Genomic DNA, 19,233 nt, shown 5'->3' on the forward strand with positions numbered 1-19,233 from the left:
TATGATGACTCTCTCATTGAATGTTGTATGTGCTGTTGAAAAGGATGTTTATTCTGCTGTTGTTGGGTAAAGTGTCATGAAAGTATAATTAGGAGAAATTAATGATAGTGCTAAGGTTTTCTGTATTCTTACTTTCTTGGTCTATTTATTTTATTGATTATTGAGAGAGAAGAGTTGAATTCTGTAAGTGCAATATAGATTTTTCTGTTTCTTATTTCAGGTCCACTGGTTTTTACTTCATATATTTTTGAAGCACTGTTAGTATATACACACTTATGATTGTTAAGTCTTCTTGGTGAATTGAACCTTTTATAATTCATACCCCTTTTCATCTCTGGTAATAGTCCTTCTGAAATCTACTTTGTCTGATATTGTCACTCCAACTTGCTTTGATTCATGTTTGTGTGGTGTATCTTATTTCATTCATTTTTTTTAGGGTTCCAATTCCTCTACATCTTTTTACTTTTAACCCATATATTTCTTTATATTTAAGTGGGCCTTGTAGACAACATATTATTGCCTCTTACTTTGTTCCCAATCTGCTAATTTGTCTTTTAATTTGTTGTCTTTTTACTGATACACTGGATTAAACTCTATCATCTTGTTATTTGTTTTCTATTGTTGTATCTGTGTTTTTTTCTTTTTTCTTCCTCGATTTGGATTATGTTTTGAAAAGAGAAACTCCCAATCTGATGGGCACTGCAAGTAGACAAGATTTATTGCATCTGTTTGAAATAGTCTATTATTCATAGCATAACAAACAATGTGAACATCAGGATAGGTGTGATGGTTCTCTAGGCCTACATTCAACAAGTGATGCAGTGAGCCAAGATTCATGGTATTCACAGAATGGGTTTCCATTGTAGCTGAGGGACCTATGCCCAGCACTGTTTATTTTATTTTATTTATTTATTTGAGGCAGGGTCTCATGTGCTCCTCAGGCTGGTCTTGAATTCCTGGGCTCAAGTGATTCTCCTGCCTCAGCCTCCCAAAGTGCTGAGATTACAAGCGTGAGCCACTGCGCCCAGCCCCAGGACATTTTATAGCAAGCAGTAAGCAAGGCTGCCTTGGTCTAAGAAATGATATCGTCTCTCAAAATTCTAGCTGTACTAACAATCCTGAACAAAGACCCAAGTGAAAGAGATGTCAGGGCATTGTGATCTTGACATACTCAGCAAGACATGTTGAACACAAGTGGCCCAAGGAGGAAGCCTCTCAACATTAGAAAAAATTATTACATATACTTGTTTTCATGTTCAACAGTCATTTGAAAACATTTTATTGTATATATTTAAGATTAAATAATATGATGATATGGGATACACAGAGATAAAGTGGTTACTATAGTGAAGCAAATTAACATATCCATCATCTTACATAGTTACCTATTCCAGCATTTTTATGATTCCATTCTCTGTCTATTATTGGTTTGTTACTTATACCTCTCTAAGAAAAAAATTTTTCGTGGTTGTTATTTAATTTACTGTATCTTTAATTAATCAGTCTATCTTAAAATAATGTTATACCACTTCTTATATATCATAAGAATCCTTTAACAGCATATTTCCAATTCATCCATCTCCTCATTTTTACTGTTGTTATTGTCATCTATTTCACTTTTATATATGCTATAAGGCCACAATGCGTTGCTTTAGTAAAGCAATTACCTTTTAAGATGTGTAAAAATGAGAAACAGTGTCTCTCATATTTGCCTTTATTCTATCCATTTCCAGAGATCATCATTTCTTTATGTAGATCCAGGTTTCTCTTAGGTATTATATTTCTTCTGCTTACAAAACTTCTATTACCATTTCTTATAGTGCTGGTCCACTGATAATGAATTTTATGTTTTTTTTTTTTTTTTTTTTTTTTTTTGAGATGGAGTTTCGCTCTTGTTACCCAGACTGGAGTGCAATGGCGCGATCTCGGCTCACCGCAACCTCTGCCTCCTGGGTTCAGGCAATTCTCCTGCCTCAGCCTCCTGAGTAGCTGGGATTACAGGCACGTGCCACCATGCCCAGCTAATTTTTTTTTTTTTGTATTTTTAGTAGAGACGGGGTTTCACCATGTTGACCAGGATGGTCTCGATCTCTTGACCTCGTGATCCACCTGCCTCAGCCTCCCAAAGTGCTGGGATTACAGGTGTGAGCCACCGCACCTGGCCCTGTTTTTTTTTAATCTGAAAAAGTGTTTGTATTTTCTTCATGTTTGAAAGATATTTTTGCTAGGTAGAGAATTCTTGATTGGCAGTTTTTTGTCTTTCAGCATTTTAAAGATACGACTCTATTGTCTTCTGGTCATACATTTTCTAATGAGAAGTCCTCTGTAATTCTTATCTTTGTTCCTCTGTAGGAAATATGTCTTTTTCCTCTAGATACTTCCAATATTTTCTATCTTTGGTTTTCAACAGGTTGAATATGATATATTAGGTTGTGTTTGCATGTGCTTATTTGTTGTGTTTGTCTATTGGTATTAAATCTTTTCTGGAGGCTGGGCGCAGCGGCTCACACCTATAATCCCAGCGCTTTGGGAGGCCAAGGTGGGTGGATCACCTGAGGTCAGGAGTTCAAGACCAGCCTGGCCATCATGGTGAAACCCCATCTTAAAAAAAAAAAAAAAAAAAAAAAAAAAAAAAAAACAAGAGAGAAAAAAATATTTTCTGGATTCTGTGAGTTTCTTGGCTCTGTGGTTAGATATCTTTCATTATTTTTGGAAAATTATTGGCTATTATATCTACAAATAAATATTATATCTATATATGTATTTTTTTTTCTCTGTTTCTTCTCCTTCTGGGAGGTAAATTACTATATGTTAGCTGTTGGATATTTGTTCTGGTTTTTGTTTGTTTTACTCTTTTCTCTTTCTGTTTCAGTTTGAGTAGTTTCTGTTTACCTGTCTTCAAATTCACTGGTTCTTTCCTCAGCTACATTGAGTTTACTGACTGATATGGTTTGGTTGTGTTCTCACCCAAATCTCATCTTGAATTGTAGTTCCCATAATCCCTATATGTCATGAGAGGGACCAGGTGAGGATAATTGAATCATGAGGGTCATTACCCCATCCTGGTCTCATGATAGTGAGTGAGTTCTTGCAAGATCTGATGGTTTTATAAGAAGCTTTCCCCTTCACTGAGCACTTCTCCTTACTGCCACCATGTGAAGAAGGACATGTTTGCTTTCCCTTCCACCATGATTGTAAGTTTCCTGAGGCCTCAGATCAACTAAACCTTTTTCCTTTGTAAACTACCCAATCTCAGATGTGTCCTTATAGCAGTGTGAGAACAGACTAATATAGTAAATTGGTATTGGTAGAGTGGGGTGCTGCTATATAGATACCTGAAAATGTGGAAGCAGCTTTGGAACTGGGTAGCAGACAGAGGTTGGAACAGTTTGGAGGGTTCAGAAGAAGACAGGAAAATGTGGGAAAGTTTGGAACTTCCTAAAGTCTTGGAGGGCTCAGAAGACAGGAGGATGTGGGAAGGTTTAGAACTTCCTAGAGACTGTCGAATGGCTTTGACTAAAATGCTGATAGTGATATGGATAATGAAGTCTAGGCTGAGGCGATCTTGGATGGAAATAAGGAACTAGTTGGGAACTGAAGTAAAGGTCACTCTAGCTATGCAAAGAGACTGGTGGCATTTTGCCCCTACCCTAGAGATCTGTGGAACTTTGAACTTGAGAGAGATGATTTAGGGTTTCTGGCAGAATAAATTTCTAAGTGGCAAAGCATTTAAGAGAAAGCAGAGCATAAATGTTTGGAAAATTTGCAGACTGATGATGTGATAGAAAAGAAAAACTCATGTTCTTCTGGGGAGAAATTCAAGCCCCTTACAGAAATTTGCATAAGTAACAAGGAGCCAAATGTTAATCACTAAGACAATGGGGAAAATATCTCCAGGACATGTCAGAGACCTTCACAGCAGTCCCTCCCATCATAGGCCCAGAGGATTAGAAGGGAAAAATGGTTTCCTGGGCCAGCGGCAAGGCTCCCCTTGCTGTGTGCTGCCTCCAGACTTGGTGCCCTGCATCCCAGCCACTCCAGCCATGGCAAAAAGGGGCCAAGGTACAGCTCAGTGTTGATTCAGAGGGTGCAACCCCCAAGCCTTGGCATCAAAGGCTTCCAACTTCGCTGAGCACTTCTCCTTGCTGCCGCCATGTGAAGAAGGACATGTTTGCTTCCCCTTCTGCCATTATTGTAAGTTTCCTGAGGCCTCCCCAGCCTGGTGGAACTGCAAGTCAATTAAACCTCTCTCCACTATAAATTACCCAGTCTTAGATATGTCCTTACAGTAGCACAAGAAAGGACAAGTGTACTGATAAGCCTGTCAACAGCATTCTTCAAATCTGTTACGTATATGTGTTTTTTCTCATTGCTAGCGTTTCTCTATATCTCTTTTTTTGGTACTCTTCGTATTTCTGCAAAAAATTCTTTTCTGTTCTTTCATATTGTCTACATTTTCCACAAGAGCCTTTCATATTCACATATTACTTATAGTTGTCTTAAGTTCTCTGTCAGATAACTACAGCATATGGGTCTTGTACCTGGTCTTTTTCTTTTCTCTCTCTCTCTCTCTCTCTCTCTCTCTCTCTCTATGTCTCTTTCTGTTTCTCTCTCTCTTTCTCTCTTGAATATAGAAACAGGGACTCACTATATTGCCCAGGCTGGTCTTCACATTCCTTTCCTTGAGTAATCCATCTGCCTTGGCCTCCCAAAATGCTGGATTAGAGGTATGAGCCACTACACCTGGCCTGCTTTGTCTCTTGACAGGTTTTTTGTTTGCTTGTTTTGTTTTGTCTTGGTATTTTAAAATTTGTGGGTGTTTTTTGTTTTGTTTTGTTTTGTTTTGTTTTGTTTTGTTTTGTTTTGGAGATGGAGTTCTGCTCTTGTCAACCAGACTGGAATGCAATGGCATAATCTCAGCTCACTACAACCTCCACCTCCCAGGTTCAAGCCTCAGTCTGCTGAATAGCTGGGATTACAGGCACCTGCCATCACACCCAGCTAATTTTTGTGTTTTTTTTGTAGAGATGGGGTTTCACCATGTTGGCCAGGCTGGTCTCGAATTCCGGACCTCAGGTGATCCATCTACCTTGGTATTTCAAAGTGTTGAGATTACAGGCGTGAGCCACTGCACCTGGCCTGTGTTATAATTTTTTTATTGAGTTTTGGCCACAGTGTTTAGAATAGTAAGGACTGCATTTATTATTATTTATGCCTAGAAATTGTCATATCTCTTCTCTTAGGCTATTAGTGTGAAGGATTCAGTCAGTTTTTTCAGAAATTGAATTAGGTTTGAGTTTTCTTGTTTCTATGATTACTTCAGTGTCTATATCTCCTACAGATTCTATATAGTCATGCTAGCTACACTGGGTCTTTAGTAATTCCATAAAAATTTTGGCCTGGCATATTGGCTTATATCCATAATCCCAGCACTTTGGGAGGCTGGGGCAGAAGGATCACTTGCGGCCAGGAGTTGGAGAACAGCCTAGACAACATAGCAAGACCCCATCTCTACCCCCTCAAAAACAGAAAATTAACCATGTGTGGTAATGTACATTTGTAGTCCTAGATACCTGGGAGGCTGAAGTGGGAGGATACTTTGAGCTCAGGAGTTTAAGGTTACAGTGAATCATGATTGCACCACTACACTTCAGCCTCTGGACAGTGTGAGACCTTGTCTCTAAAAAATAAAAACATAAACATTAGCTGAACTTTTCTTACATACTTACAAGGAGAGCTTGTCTTTCTCCTGCTACACAACTGAGCGAGTGCCTGCATCCCATCTCTTCTTGGAGGCTCCTGTCCTTCTTTGGAATGCAGTTTAATTGGTTGCTCTGCAACCTTAGGTCTCTGATAAGTTTGACAAAAGTTGTGATTTTGTACATTACCCAACAATTTCTAAAACTTAGTAGTGTGGTAATGATACTCTTCCCAGCTTTCTGCATCCTAGATGGAAGCCAGAGTCTAAATCCGTCTACCTTTTCACAGTGCTTTTCAACCTTTTGGCCACCCACTGCTGGCCTGCTGCCTGGTCTTTCTCTTAGGTGACACCCTTCCAGCTTAGCCCCCTGAAATATTTTCAGATTACATGTTTCCCCCTCTCCATTCCTACTTTATGACAAATATCTGGCAAAGAGAAGGGACAGAGGTTCCTGATCTTTCTTCATCTTGGGCTCAAAATAATCCACGGAGTCGTGTTCTCAAGGATACGTCTGGGCTGGCACGGTGGCTCATTCCTGTAATCACAGCACTTTGGGAGGCTGAGATGGGGAGATCACTTGAGGCCAGGAGTTCAAAACCAGCCTGGCCAACATGGTGAAACCCCATCTCTACTAAAAATAAAAAGATAAGCAGGGGCATAGTAGCACATGCCTGTAATTCCAGCTACTCAGGAGGTTGAGGTAGCAGAATTGCTTGATCCCATGAGGCGGAGGTTGCAGTGAGCTGAGATTGTGCTGCTGTACTCCAGCCTGGGCCTGGGCGACACAGCGAGATTCCATCTTAAAAAAAAAAAAAAAAAAAAAAAAAAAAAAAAAAAAACGAAAAGAAAATATACATCTCCAAAAATGGGGACATGACTTTGGGAGCTAAGTTCTCATCCACTGTACTCCTGACTTGGCCTCATTTTCTGTGCTAGAAAATTAGAGGAAGTATCTATTCATTAATGAGAAATAAGCATCAAACCAACCCACTGAAATATTTCTTAGTAGATGAAAACTATAACAGGATAAAAGGGGAACAGGCTGGGAGTAGTGATTACAAACAGTTTCTGGAGGCAGTCTACCTGGGCTTAAATTCCAGTTCCATCACCTACTAGCTGTAAAGCTTGGGACAAGTTCCTTCACCTCTCTGTATCTCAAATTCTGTATATGTAAAGTGGAAACAGCAAGAGGATTAAAAGGGTTAATTTTTGTAAAGTACTTATAATAGTGACTGGCACATAATAAGCTCTGTGGAAGTGTTAACAATTAGGGCTTACTTCCTACAGTTTCAGAAACTGGTCCCTTTCTCAGACCCCATTACAATCAAAACAGCTAATGATTACTGAGCATTTCCAAAGTGCCCAAGTCCTGGAACTAAGCATTTTATATAAATTACCTCATAAGAGGGAGGGATTAATTATTCCTATTTAATAGGTAAGAGATCAATGATCAGAGAAGTGTTTACCCAGCTGGCTAGAGGCAGCAATAGGTTTACAACCCGAGAGAGTCTGACTGCAATGCCTGTGCTCTTAACCACTGCATTTGTTGCCTCCCGCAAACTAGTTTCCATGCTTGTAAACTAGTGGGAAAGTTGCATGCTGTATTTATCTCACAGGGTTGTTTTGAGAGCCCAGGAATATAAGAGGCAGTGCTTTAGGTATTTGTACAGAATGCTGGTCCCCTGTCAGGGAAACCTGAATGTGTCAATGATTTGTTCACACTTCCCTCCCTCTGCACATGCCCTTCCCCCTCTTTTCTGCTTGTTGAACTCAAGTCTTCAAGACTTAGCTCAGATATCAGCGCCCGGATTTTATTCTAACAATGGAGGGATTTGGGCAACGGCGGAGGTGCGGGGGGAGGCCGGGTGGCGTGGGGGGCACATCAGACTTGGACTCTGAAAAAAACAGCCGACTTGCAATGCAGGGAATGGAGTGTAGCCGGGCCGGAGTGAGTACAAGAAAACCGGAGAGAAGGCTACTGCATTAGGACCCCAGGCAGGAGATGGTGGACTGGAAAGATATTTAGTAAGGAGAATCGACAGGAAATGGAGGTGTATTTTAGAGGGAGAGGGAGGCGGCAAGGATGACTCCTAGTTCCTGGCTTGCTCGCGGATGTTTGTCGAATGAATGATCCAGTGACCCTACGGCAGAAGTATCCCAGAGAGATCCCCCAACTCCCCTCCCCGCACCCGTCCACACGCTGCTTTCAGAGCAATGACTATGAGGGGATGGCTGGAAGGAAGGAGGAAGGGAATGGCCACGGAGTCTTGTTTCAGGAGCTGCTAGACTGGACACTTCTAGCACTGGTCTGAGCCAGGAGTCTTAAGCCAGGAGGCGCTGCGAAGAGAGCAAACGTTTCTCCTCTCGCAGTTGCCGCCTCGCCCCTCCATCCCTGCCAGGCCGGTAGTGCAGCGCCCCTCGTAGCACCGTGGGGGTGCTGGCTCCTGGCCGGCGTCTAGGGGCGCGGCGCAGCGGCCCACCCCTCCAGCCTTGACCCGCCCGGCCCGGCGCCCACCCCGCCCAGTGCGCTGGTAGGTTGGGCGGCGGCTCTGTCTAGTCCCAGAGTTAGGAATCGGGGGCAGCCAGCCGGGCGAGTCCCAGGGCAGGGGTCCTCCGCTGCTGTGCACCTGCCCTGCTGGGCGGCGCCGGGTGGGTGCCCTGCCCCTCCTGCGGATCCCCACCCACTCTTTCCCATCGTGAGTCCTCTGGAGAAGTGCGCGCGTGTAAGTGTGGCAAGTGTGGCCAAGGGTGCCGGAGGCAGGGTTCGGATGCGTAGTCGTTGCGTGGGCACTGCCCAGCAGGCGCAGAGCATCAAGTGTGCGTGGGCAGAGCCGGCGCGGGTGCCCGCCGCGGGTCTGCGCGGGGCGGGGGCGCAGCAAGTGCATCCGAGCGAGCAGAGGCAAGCGCACCGGCGTCGGCGGCGGCGAGGGTGGTGCAGCGGGGCCCGGCTGGGCGGAGGGAGGAAGGATGCGTGCGGGTAACTTTTTGACCGCCTTGGAAGTACCAGCCGTCGCGCTCGCAGGGGCTGCCTCCGGCCGCGGGGCCAGCGGCGAGCGAGTGCGCCCGCCGCTACCCCTCCCCCACTTCCGCCTCCCGCCTCTTCCTCGTTCCCGGCTCCCAGGGCCCGTCGGTCCCCCGGGAGCCCTGGAGGCGCAGCCCCACCCCGGCCGGCGCGGCTCGCTCCCACGCCCCCGCCGCCGCCTCGCCGGAGCGGACGGACTGAGTCAGCGGGGGCGCAGGCGCTGCAGGTAGGGGCTCGGTCGGCGGTGGGCGCAGGTGCCTCGGGGGATCGCGGAGGGGACCGGAGCACCAGGGGAACGGCCTGGGGGCAGCGCCCTCCCCGCCTCCTCCTTCCTCAGCCGACACCGCGTGTCCCTTTTTAGGGAATTTTTTTCCCTCTTGCTGGCTCCAGTGCGGGTGGGGCTGAGACCGAGAGGGAGTTCTCCATTTCGCTGGCTCCTGCCCGGCCCCTGGCTTCCTCCTGCCCCCAAATCTCTTCACCCTCTCCCCAGAACCTATAGTCGCGTAAACAACTCCGCTTCTCCAGCTCCGGGCTCCGCGGCCCCCCAGGGGGCAGCTCCTTCAGTCTCGTGAGATCCGTGGGGCTAGGGGGAGGGGAAAGAGAGGGGGCGTCCTGGAGACCCTGACCCCCGTCCGCTCCCCCGCCTCGACCTCTCCCTCCCTCTCCCCGCTTCTGGAGCACTGGCTCCAGGAGCCCTGGGTATTTTTAGCGTTGTGACCTGGGCGGCAGCTCTAAGAGCCTTTCCCTGGAATCGGCGTCAGCACCTCGCTCCTCCGCGGCCGACCCGCGGCCGCACGGTCTCCCCACACTTCCTTGGCCCTGCCTTGCCCACTCGGGGTTGGGTCCCTCTCCACCTCCGCGGCGCCCGTGGAGCGGGCCAGGGTCTGGGATACGCTGGGTGCAGATGAGGTGGGGAAGGCAGTCTGCGGAGGATGACGTCTGATCCTCAAGCTGGAAACTCTCCTGCTTCTGGTGATGGGCTCAGAGCAGAACACCGGGGAGGAGAGGAGCGAATGGGAGTGAATGCACCGGCCTGGGCTGACCCATAGCCTCAGTGCTCTGGCTGGCTCGCAGCTGCTCAGCCCTAGGGGTCAGAAGGCCTGCTCTGAACTGGACCCAGGACCCGCCTTTCCAATTGCTCCTCACTGATTAATGGGGAGATAAGTCAGTGAGATGGGTCCGAGGAGGAGGACAGATAAAGAGCTGTGGGAATTCAAAGGAAAGATGGTCGTCTTCTAAATAGCTCACCTTCAAAAGCAGGGTCTTGTATTTGAGGCAGGTAGGTTGATTATGCCATTTTCAGATGGGGAGACTAAGACCAGAAAGGTGATTTCCCTAGAGGCAGAACCTAGTCTGGAAGTCAGGTCTGTGACTTCCGAGCAAGGCTCGGAGTGGATGGCACACGCAAGTGTGCACGTGTGTGTGCGTGTGTGTGTAGAAAGGGAAGGGCGCTGGAGGGGTTGCTTTATCCTTTGGGTTTTGAAGGATGGGAAGGAGTCACAGCTGCAGCAGTGGAGGAAGGGAACCCTCTACCCTGAAATCTCTGTCTCTATTCTGTCCTGCCCCTGGCCTTCTGAGGCAAGCAGGGTCTATTAAGGGAAAAAAGTACCTCCTCCATTTATTCTGAACCAACTCCTGTAATCCCTGTAACCCCTCTCAGGAGGGCATGATAGCGAGAGTTGGACATTGGCTGTGTTCCCTGAATACAGAGTATCTCTCTTACGGTGCCTGGAACTGGCATCCCCTTTGTGGAGCTAGGGCAAGCCCCGCCTCTGCATGAGACTTGGTTTGTGGGACACACTTGGTTTCGGGGGGAAGGGGAAAGAGGTCGCCAAGGGCAGAGGTGTCCAGGCTGGAGCCAGGGGCCCCACTGCTGGGATGCTGGCTGCAGTGGGGCTCCCTGAGCCCAGGCCCCTGCCCCCATCTTCTCTTTCGACTTTGCAGCTGTACTTGTCTTGTTCCTTGCTCCTCTACCCGTAGGAGCTGACATGGACCCAAATCCTCGCGCCACCCTGGAGCGCCAGCAGCTCCGCCTTCGGGAGCGGCAGAAATTCTTCGAGGACATTTTACAGCCAGAGACAGAGTTTGTCTTTCCTCTCTCCCACCTGCATCTCGAGTCACAGAGACGTAAGTCCCAAGTCCTGAGGAGAGGGACTAGGGTAGGAGAGGGAGGATGTCCTGTGGGTCCTGAATCTTGTGGGACTCTCTCCCCTCTGGTTTTCTTGGCCCTCTCTGCTTCTAACTTGGGACCTGGCATGGAACTCTCACTGTCCTGGTGTGCAGCCTGGGTCCTGCTGACTTGCCCCCTTCTTGATCCACAGCCCCCATAGGTAGTATCTCATCCATGGAAGTGAATGTGGACACACTAGAGCAAGTAGAACTTATTGACCTTGGGGATCAGGACGGAGCAGATGTGTTCTTGCCTTGCGAAGATCCTCCACCAACCCCCCAGTCGTCTGGTATGCCCCTCTGCTTTGGGGACTTCAGTGCTAGTCAGCCCGAGCCGGATGTCAGGCTCTAAAATGAGGCTGCAAGGCTGGGCTGGGAAGTATACAAGTAAGGGCTGGAAGTGGGTGTTTCCACCAACGAAACAGCTGCCTGTTTTGATTTTAGGGAAGTTAACCGTGAGGGGGAACTGGGTTACACATCTCCAATCCAAAATTCTAGAAATGGCCAATCTCTTCTTTTAATTTTACATTTGTTAGATTAATACAATTAGTCACTATAATGAAACTAATGTGAAAATAGAATTTTTACATTTGGCGACTTAAGTAGTTTTAGTCATTATAATGATATTAATATTTATTGAGTACTTTAATAGGTTCCAATACTGTACTAAAGTACTTTACATATATTCTCTCAATCCTGACAATGTCCCATCAGGGTAGGTGATATAATCCCCATTGTATAAGCAGGAAATTAGGCTCAGAGAAGTTAAGTCACATTGTAGCCAGAAGGTAGATAGACTGGAATTCATGTTTGTCTGACTCCAAAGCCCATATGCTTAACTCATAAGGTAGATATTCTTTTAATTAAAACCGCTACTATTTATTGATGGCTTATTATGCCAGACATTTTATAAGCATTCTTAGCTTTTAGTCCCAAAACGCTTTGGGGATGTAGGTATCCTTTTCATTTTGCCGAGGAGGAGCAGAGTCCTTGAAAGGGAAAGTGACTTGCTCAAAGCCACTCAGCAGCAGTAAGTGATGCAGGTGGAACTTGAACTCTTGCATTGATTGACCCAACTCTAAGAACCCAGACATGGCGTAATGACATGGAAGGGGCTGGCAGTCAGGAGATCGTAGCTCTTTGCTGGACTGGCAAAGTCACTTTGGACAAGCCTCTGCCCCTCTGTAGGCTTTAGTTTCTCCTGGCCGGATAATCTGTAAGAGTTCTCTGAAGCCCTGTTTGTGGCCTGACCAGCTTTCTCTCTGGACAGGGGTCGACAGCCATTTGGAGGAGCTGAGCCTGCCGGTGCCTGCATCAGACAGGACCACATCTAGGACCTCCTCCTCCTCCTCTGACTCCTCCACTAACCTGCACAGCCCAAATCCAAGTGATGACGGAGCAGACACGCCCTTGGCACAGTCGGATGAAGAGGAGGAAAGGGGTGATGGAGGGGCAGAGCCTGGAGCCTGCAGCTAGCAGTGGGCCCCTGCCCTGCCTACAGACTGACCACGCTGGCTATTCTCCACACAAGACCGTAGGCCCAGCCAGAGCCTTTTGGGAGAAGACCAGACTCTTGACTTGCAGTAGGCACCAGAGGTGGGAAGGATAGTGGGATTGTGTACCTTTCTAAGAATTAACCCTCTCCTGCTTTACTGCTAACCTTTTTCCTGCTTCAATCCTCCCACCAGTTTTAGCTTACTCCTGAGATAGGATTTCCAAGTGAGGAGGGAGAAGATGAGGTTGAACAAGATATCACTGCTTTTCTTAGCACTCTTCCCTCCCCCAAACCATCCCGTAGTCCTCTAATAGCGTCTCTCAAACATGTGTCTCTAGATGGACATGAACTCCTTAACACATAAGTGAGGCGGTACTCAAGCCATGCTGTCCCCTTACATCCTTTTTGGAACAGAGCACGGTATAAATAATAAACTAATAATCATATGCCAACTATTCTACTTCATTTTTCACATCGCAAATATATCAAACCCACTATATGTCTTTAGCTCTCTAACCAATCCCATATTCTTATCACTCATTCATTCCATTTAGTCAAGAAATATTTATTGGACACCCGCACTAGGCATCTGGAATACAGATTAGAGCAAAACAGGCTGTACTGTATACCTGCCTTCATAGAGTTTACTGTTTATGGAGGAGAAAATCAAGTAAATGCTGCAATTCACAGTGTAATAAATAGCATGATGAGGAACTACTCTGGCACCAGAAAATAGGGACATCTTTTGTATGGTCACTGAAGAGCTGTTTTTAGCTGAAGGATGATTGGGAGTTAGCCAGGCAAGGTCCATAAGCCAGGCAGAATGAGCAGCTCGTGAAGACTTTAAATAGAGAGAGCATATGCCTGAGGAGCTGAAAACCACTGCGTTTGGGTGAATTGTTGGATTTGAGGAAATGAAGGGAGAGGTAAGACTGCCAAAGGTCAGGTTGTAAAATGCATTGAAGCCTGGATCAGGTTTCAGTTTGATACCTAGTGAAAGATCATGACTTAAGATATAAAGTTGTTTCCTTGTATAGAAGTAAAAACTACAGGGCTACATGAAAGCGCCGTCGTTACTGAGCACTGGGCTCCTTTTTTGCTCTTTTGCACATGGCTTGCATTCTTAATGCTACCTCACGTCTAAAGTGGCTGTCAAAGCCCCAGCCATCATGACCTTGAGACTGGCAGAAAGCAGGAGAGGAAACGGGGGATGGGCAAAGAGGGCACAGCCGGTCTATTCCAGTCTATTTAGGAAGAAAGTTTTGGAAGTTCCTTTTTTTTTTGAGACTGAGTCTCACTCTGTCACCCAGGCCGGAGTGCAATGGTGCGATCTCCACTGCAACCTCCACCTCCTGGGCTCCCGGGTTCAAGCAGTTCTCATGTCTGAGCCTCCTGAATATCTGAGACTACAGGTGCACACCACCACGCCTGGCTAATGTTTGTATTTTTAGTAGAGATGGGATTTCACCATATTGGTGAGGCTAGTCTCAAACTCCCGACCTCGTATGATCCATCCACCTCGGCCTCCCAAAGTGCTGGGATTACAGGCATGAGCCACTGTGCTCAGCCGAATTTTTGGAAGTTCTGATCAGTAGCATCTACTTCCATCTTCCATCTCATTGGCCAGAACTTGGTAACACTGAGAAATGTGTCATTTGTAAACCTTTTATAGACATAGGGACATAGCATTATCCAGAAAAGAGGAAGTCTGGCCTTTGGAAAGAAAACAATCCTCTCGTCACTGAATTTGCTATAGCAACTGATTTCGGTACTACCTGTCAGCACCCTGGCTGCTGAGCAGACTGAGATAGTCCTTTAACAGTGCACACTGCTGTCCTGATAGAATTGTTTTGCTGCTAAGGGACAGGAGAACAGCAGTCATTGGGTTGGTAACCAGCAGTTTACATGTTAGAGCCCACATTAAAGAGTCTGAACTTTATTGGGAGTAATGAAGGATTACAAGTTATTGGATTTGCTTGTTAAAAAGCCAATTCTAGCTGCAGGGTGGAGAACATACTGGAGGAGGACAGACTCCAGACAGACTAATACACAGCAATCCATGCCAAGAGGCAACAGTGGCCTACAAGACAGTGGTAATGATTAACTTAATTGGGTCAGTGGGATATAAACAACATCATACATTCAATAAATACTAAATGTGGGTATTTAACATGCAAGATACTGAGCATGGCCTTGTGGATGTAGTAATGGCCAAAAAAAAAAAAAAAAGGCGGGGGCATCATCTCTGCTGTCGTGGAGTTTACAGTCTAGTGGGGGCCAAATGTAAAATTACAAGTGTTGCTAGTGCCAGGAAGGAGTTAAGCCTATGAAAGATCACAGGGGTGTTTCCCTTGAGGAAGTAGCATTTGAACTAAACTAAGATCTGAATGATGAACTGGAGTAAACTAGGGGAAGAATAGCTGGCAGGGCTCCTTGTGGAGTTCTAATTGAGGGAGACCAGAGTGGATGCCTGGACACCAGAGGATGACTGCAGCTGTCCAGAAAAGAGATAATTGGATGAGGGTGGAGGTTGGGAGGATGGAAAATGTTGAAGGAATGCAGAGAGATTTAGGAGGCAAATTTCTAAAAATTTAACATGTGGCTATGAGAAAGAAAGGGGTCAAGGGTGCTGCCATTGTTTCTGCCTCCTGCAACAGGATAATTTGCTGAGACGGAAAATGAGGTTGGACAAGATGCCACTGCTTTTCTTAGCACTCCCCACTCCCCTAAACCATTCTGTAGTCTTCTTTTTTTTTTTTTTGAGACAGTCTTGCTCTGTTGCTCACGCAGGAGTGGCATGATCTTGGCTCACTGCAACCTCCTCTGCCTCCCAGGTTCAAGCAATTCTCCTGCCTCAGCCTCCTGAGTAGCAGGGATTACAGGTGCCCACCACCAGGCCTGGATAATTTTTCTATTTTTAGTAGAGACGGGGTTTCCACATGTTGGCCAGGCTGGTCTCAAACTCCTGACCTCAAGTGATCCACCTGCCTCAGCCTCTGCAAGTGCTAGGATTACAGATGTGAGCCACTGCACCCAGCCAACCATCTTATAGTCTTCCAGTAGAATCTCTCAAACCATTGTCTCTAGATAGACATGAACTCCTTAGCATGTCAAGTGAGGCAGTACTCCAGCCATGCCGCCTTCTTACATCCTTTTTGGAACAAACGGCTAGTCACTCAGATGGGCGGTTTCAGAACCAGGTTTGAGAAGAGGGCCGTAAATTTGGTTTGGGAAATGTTGAGTTTGAGATGTCTTTGAGACATCCAGGAGGATACGTTGAGTAGGCCCTTGTATCCATGCATGTGGAATTTAGATAAGAGGACTGAGCTGGAAAAAGAAATCAATCAGTTCTCAGAGTATAGGAGGTAATTGAAGCCATGGGTGTGAATGATGGGAGAGAATGTCGAGGGAGAGAATGCTGAATAAAAGGAGAGGTTATAGGACCCAGTCTTAAGGAACATCAACTCATTTCTCACATTAAAAAAAAAAAAAATTCCACCTTCCTTCATACATTAAATACCACCCATGGGATCAGTGACCTTCAGCCAAAATCCTAAAGCATTTTGTGTCACCCAAGGCTGAGTGACAAGGCTGCTGCAGTCTTCCTATTGTCCCATCCTGCTCTCACCCCTGCAGGAGGCCAGCGTAGTATCTGTTCCTAAGTACTTTTCCTAACACTAGTGAGAAACTTGTGGGAACTCCAGTGAAGCAAGAGTGTCCACCAGCCATTCTCTGTCTCCAAGAACCTTGTGGAGTGAATACCTTCTGTGCAATAGCCTCTAGGTCCAAGTTGAGATCATCCACTGAGCTGGGCCAGGGCCCAGTCCTCTATTAACTTTTGGGGTTTTTTTGGTTCCTTATGACCTTGCTGCACACAGAAGACATAATCTCTGTCCTCTTATGCCTTCTCTCCTTCCTTCCTTTAGAGTAGCAACGTCTACCTCCAGTCTGACTGTGGCTGAGCCATTTCTTGGGCTGCGGCCCTTGATCCTTACAGCTTTGCTGTGCAGGGCTTCTCAGCTCCCAGGATCACCCCCCTTCCTTCTATGGCAAATGATGAGAAGCTAGACTGATGTGGTTGCTGTCAACATGTCAATAAATCTCTTAGTACCCCAGGCACACAATGCGAAGATTGTGGGGAGCCTGCCTGGGGAGAGGAATTTACAGCCCTCTAGAGAAGTAGAATTGTTTGTGAGTCTACTGGGAGCCTTCAGCTTGGCTGCTATGAGCCCCAGCCCTGCCTGGAAAAGTCTAATGTCAGCTGAGACCCCAGGACTACTTCCTAGTTGGGACAATAACCTTTTCTCCTGCCAAACCACAGGGGCTTGGCTGGCCTTCAGAACCACCATCTCCAGCTGACTGTTTTTTGTTTCTTTGGTTTTTTTTTTTTTTCTTTCAACTTACTATGGGGGTTTCAAACATACAACAAATAGAGAAAGATGTTCCCATCATACAGTTTCAAAAACAATCAAAATAGTACCAAGATTGTATCATCTATTCACCACATATTTTTGGTGGAAAGATAGTTATGATAACTGTTGAAAGAAAAAGATTATAAAATAACATACTTGCTATGGTCACTTTTTAAAAAATGATAAATCTTCAGATTCACCATTTGATTATAGTGTCGCATTAAAGTTAAACCATGATTTATGTCAGCCCAGAGCCTAGCTGTCTGGTTTCCGAGGCCACACAGTGCCTTTGGAGATGGAAGGATGATATGGAGCCAACTCTTAAGCCAAGGAGCAGTCTCCAAGCCACAGTGTGGCTTCTGATACTTGCACAGACTTGTCATAGGGTGGACATCCTGACACACTCCGGAAAGGAGGGACTACAGCTCAGAAAAAGATTCCTTATAAGGCTCACACTGTAGCAACCCCAGGAGTGCACAGAACTTGTCACTGAACAGCATGGCAGAATGGAGAAAATACAGAACTGTACTATGATGTCATCTTGTTTGCTCATTCATTCACACATTACTGAGCATCTACTAGCTCTTCCAGGAGCAGGCAGAGCCACAGATAATGGAAAGAGAATGTGATGAAGGATGTAGCAGAAGTACATGAAGCCACCAGAGGAGGAGAAGGTAGAGGTGGCTAGGTCCTGAATGATGGAGACAGGCAATTTCAAAAGGAAAACATAGAAGTACAAAATAGTCATAATGATGGCAGCTACCTTTTAAAAATTACTATTTTGAGGTTTGATAGTGTATAGTCCTAGCTCCATCACCCATTGTGATCTTTATTATCTCAGTTTCTGTACTTCTTAAATATTTCTTAATAACATTCAACCCTATCACCTGGGCACTATTATCTAAACAGAGATAACAGTGCCAAGGTAATAGGGTTGAGTGTTATTATTAAGCACTGGTACATTCCATATCCTGCATGTACATAATTTCTCATCTTAACAACAATCCTGAAAGTAGGTTTCTTCATTTTACAAATGAAGAAAAGTGACCCTTGGGTTGATCATGCTCATATGGATTAAAGGCTGGCATAGGCATTTGGACTCCTGTCATTCTGACATCTAAGCCCATGGCCTTCCTAATATGTCATGTCTAATGGGGCAGGTACACTGAATGTAGGTAGAATGAGGGCATAATGAGATAAAGACATCTTTTTTGACATTTCCTTTCTGGCTGGTTGGGGCATATCTTAGCAGACCTGCCTGCCATCAAATTTGGCTCTTTCTAGAAGTGTGGCCATGAGTTTTACCAAGAGACTGTTCATGAAATCCCTCATGAATGTGTTTCCCATAGGGCAGGTGGAAAAACTAAAGCATGAATTTAACTTTGGAACTCCTAAAACACAATAAAAAGACAAGCCAGTAAACAAAGGGGTGGGGGGCGCAGAAGACTTTAACAGACCTTTCACACGCACGCACGCACGCGCGCACACACACACACACCCTTTATAAATGGCCAATAAGCACAAGAACAGATGCATAACATTGTTACCAGGGAAATGCAAATTAAAACCATAATGAGCAACCACTACGTACATACCCAAGTGGCCAAAAGTAGAAAGTACAAACAATTAGAAACATCAAATGCTAACCAGGATGTGGAGCAATGGGAACTCACAGTTGATGGAAACATGATACATTTTGGAGAAAGGTCTGACAGTTTCTTATAAAATTAAACATACAACCGTTCTTTGACCCAGAAATTCCACTCTTAAATACCTAGCCAAAGGATATGAGAAATATACATCTACAAAGGAACTTGCACAGACAGCAGTCTTGTTTATAATAACCAAAACCTTTAAAGGTGCCCATCAACAGTTGAATGGATAAATTCATACTACTATGCAGTAATAAAAAAGAATTGTGGATACATGCAACAACATTGGTGATTCTCAAAAACATTATTCCCCTGAGGAAAAAAAAAGCCTTACACAGTATATATACTATGTTATTTCATTTATATTTAATTCTGGAGCAGACCAATCTATTGTAGGGAAAAAATCAGAATAGCAGTTGCCTTTGGAAGGTGGTAGAGGAGTAGGGATTGACTAGGAAAGAGTGCTGACCAATTTTCTGGGGTTTTAGAAATCTTCTGTTACCATGACAGGAGTCCAGGTTACATAGGTGTGTGCATTTGTCAAAACTCAGTGAATGTGTACTTTGGATTTGTTGGTTTCACTGTATGTGAATTTTACATCAAAAGAAAAATGCAATCAAATACTGAACTCTAATTTTATGCATGCTGAACTACGTAAAATGTACCGCTGTCTGCAATTTAAAGTGCACCAAAACACAAGATGGACTAATGGATGTATAGACAAACATATGGTAAAGTACAAATACAGTAAAACATAAATGGTAGAATTTAGGTTTCTAGGT

At 45.4% G+C, this 19,233-nt stretch overlaps 1 protein-coding gene across 4 annotated transcripts; it reads left to right on the forward strand.

The window, feature by feature from the left end:
- Window positions 1–8,249: 8,249 nt before the first annotated feature.
- DBNDD2 (dysbindin domain containing 2) lies at window positions 8,250–12,839 on the forward strand. 4 transcript variants are annotated; one of them, XM_003936430.2, is made up of 4 exons: window positions 8,250–8,424; window positions 10,704–10,850; window positions 11,045–11,182; window positions 12,163–12,839. In XM_003936430.2, the coding sequence occupies exons 2-4, from the start codon at window positions 10,712–10,714 to the stop codon at window positions 12,366–12,368; spliced, it is 483 nt and encodes a 160-aa protein (XP_003936479.1). In that variant the 5' UTR covers window positions 8,250–8,424; window positions 10,704–10,711; the 3' UTR covers window positions 12,369–12,839. The 4 variants fall into 4 exon arrangements, with proteins under 4 accessions (XP_003936479.1, XP_003936478.1, XP_010345210.1 ...); XM_003936429.3 differs by lacking the exon at window positions 8,250–8,424 and adding an exon at window positions 8,865–8,949; XM_010346908.3 differs by lacking the exon at window positions 8,250–8,424 and adding an exon at window positions 9,343–10,002.
- Window positions 12,840–19,233: the final 6,394 nt, after the last annotated feature.

Source organism: Saimiri boliviensis, chromosome 9 (genome assembly GCF_048565385.1).
Source record: "Saimiri boliviensis isolate mSaiBol1 chromosome 9, mSaiBol1.pri, whole genome shotgun sequence".
Lineage (NCBI taxonomy): Eukaryota > Metazoa > Chordata > Mammalia > Primates > Cebidae > Saimiri > Saimiri boliviensis.

What these genes read in the sequence shown, in the direction of transcription:
- DBNDD2 (XM_003936430.2), top strand. Translation starts at nt 10,712, where the DNA reads ATGGACCCAAATCCTCGCGCCACCCTGGAGCGCCAGCAGCTCCGCCTT. An exon ending in GCATCTCGAGTCACAGAGAC is followed by an intron (nt 10,851 to 11,044) that starts GTAAGTCCCAAG and finishes CTTGATCCACAG; the next exon opens with CCCCCATAGGTAGTATCTCA. An exon ending in ACCAACCCCCCAGTCGTCTG is followed by an intron (nt 11,183 to 12,162) that starts GTATGCCCCTCT and finishes CTCTCTGGACAG; the next exon opens with GGGTCGACAGCCATTTGGAG.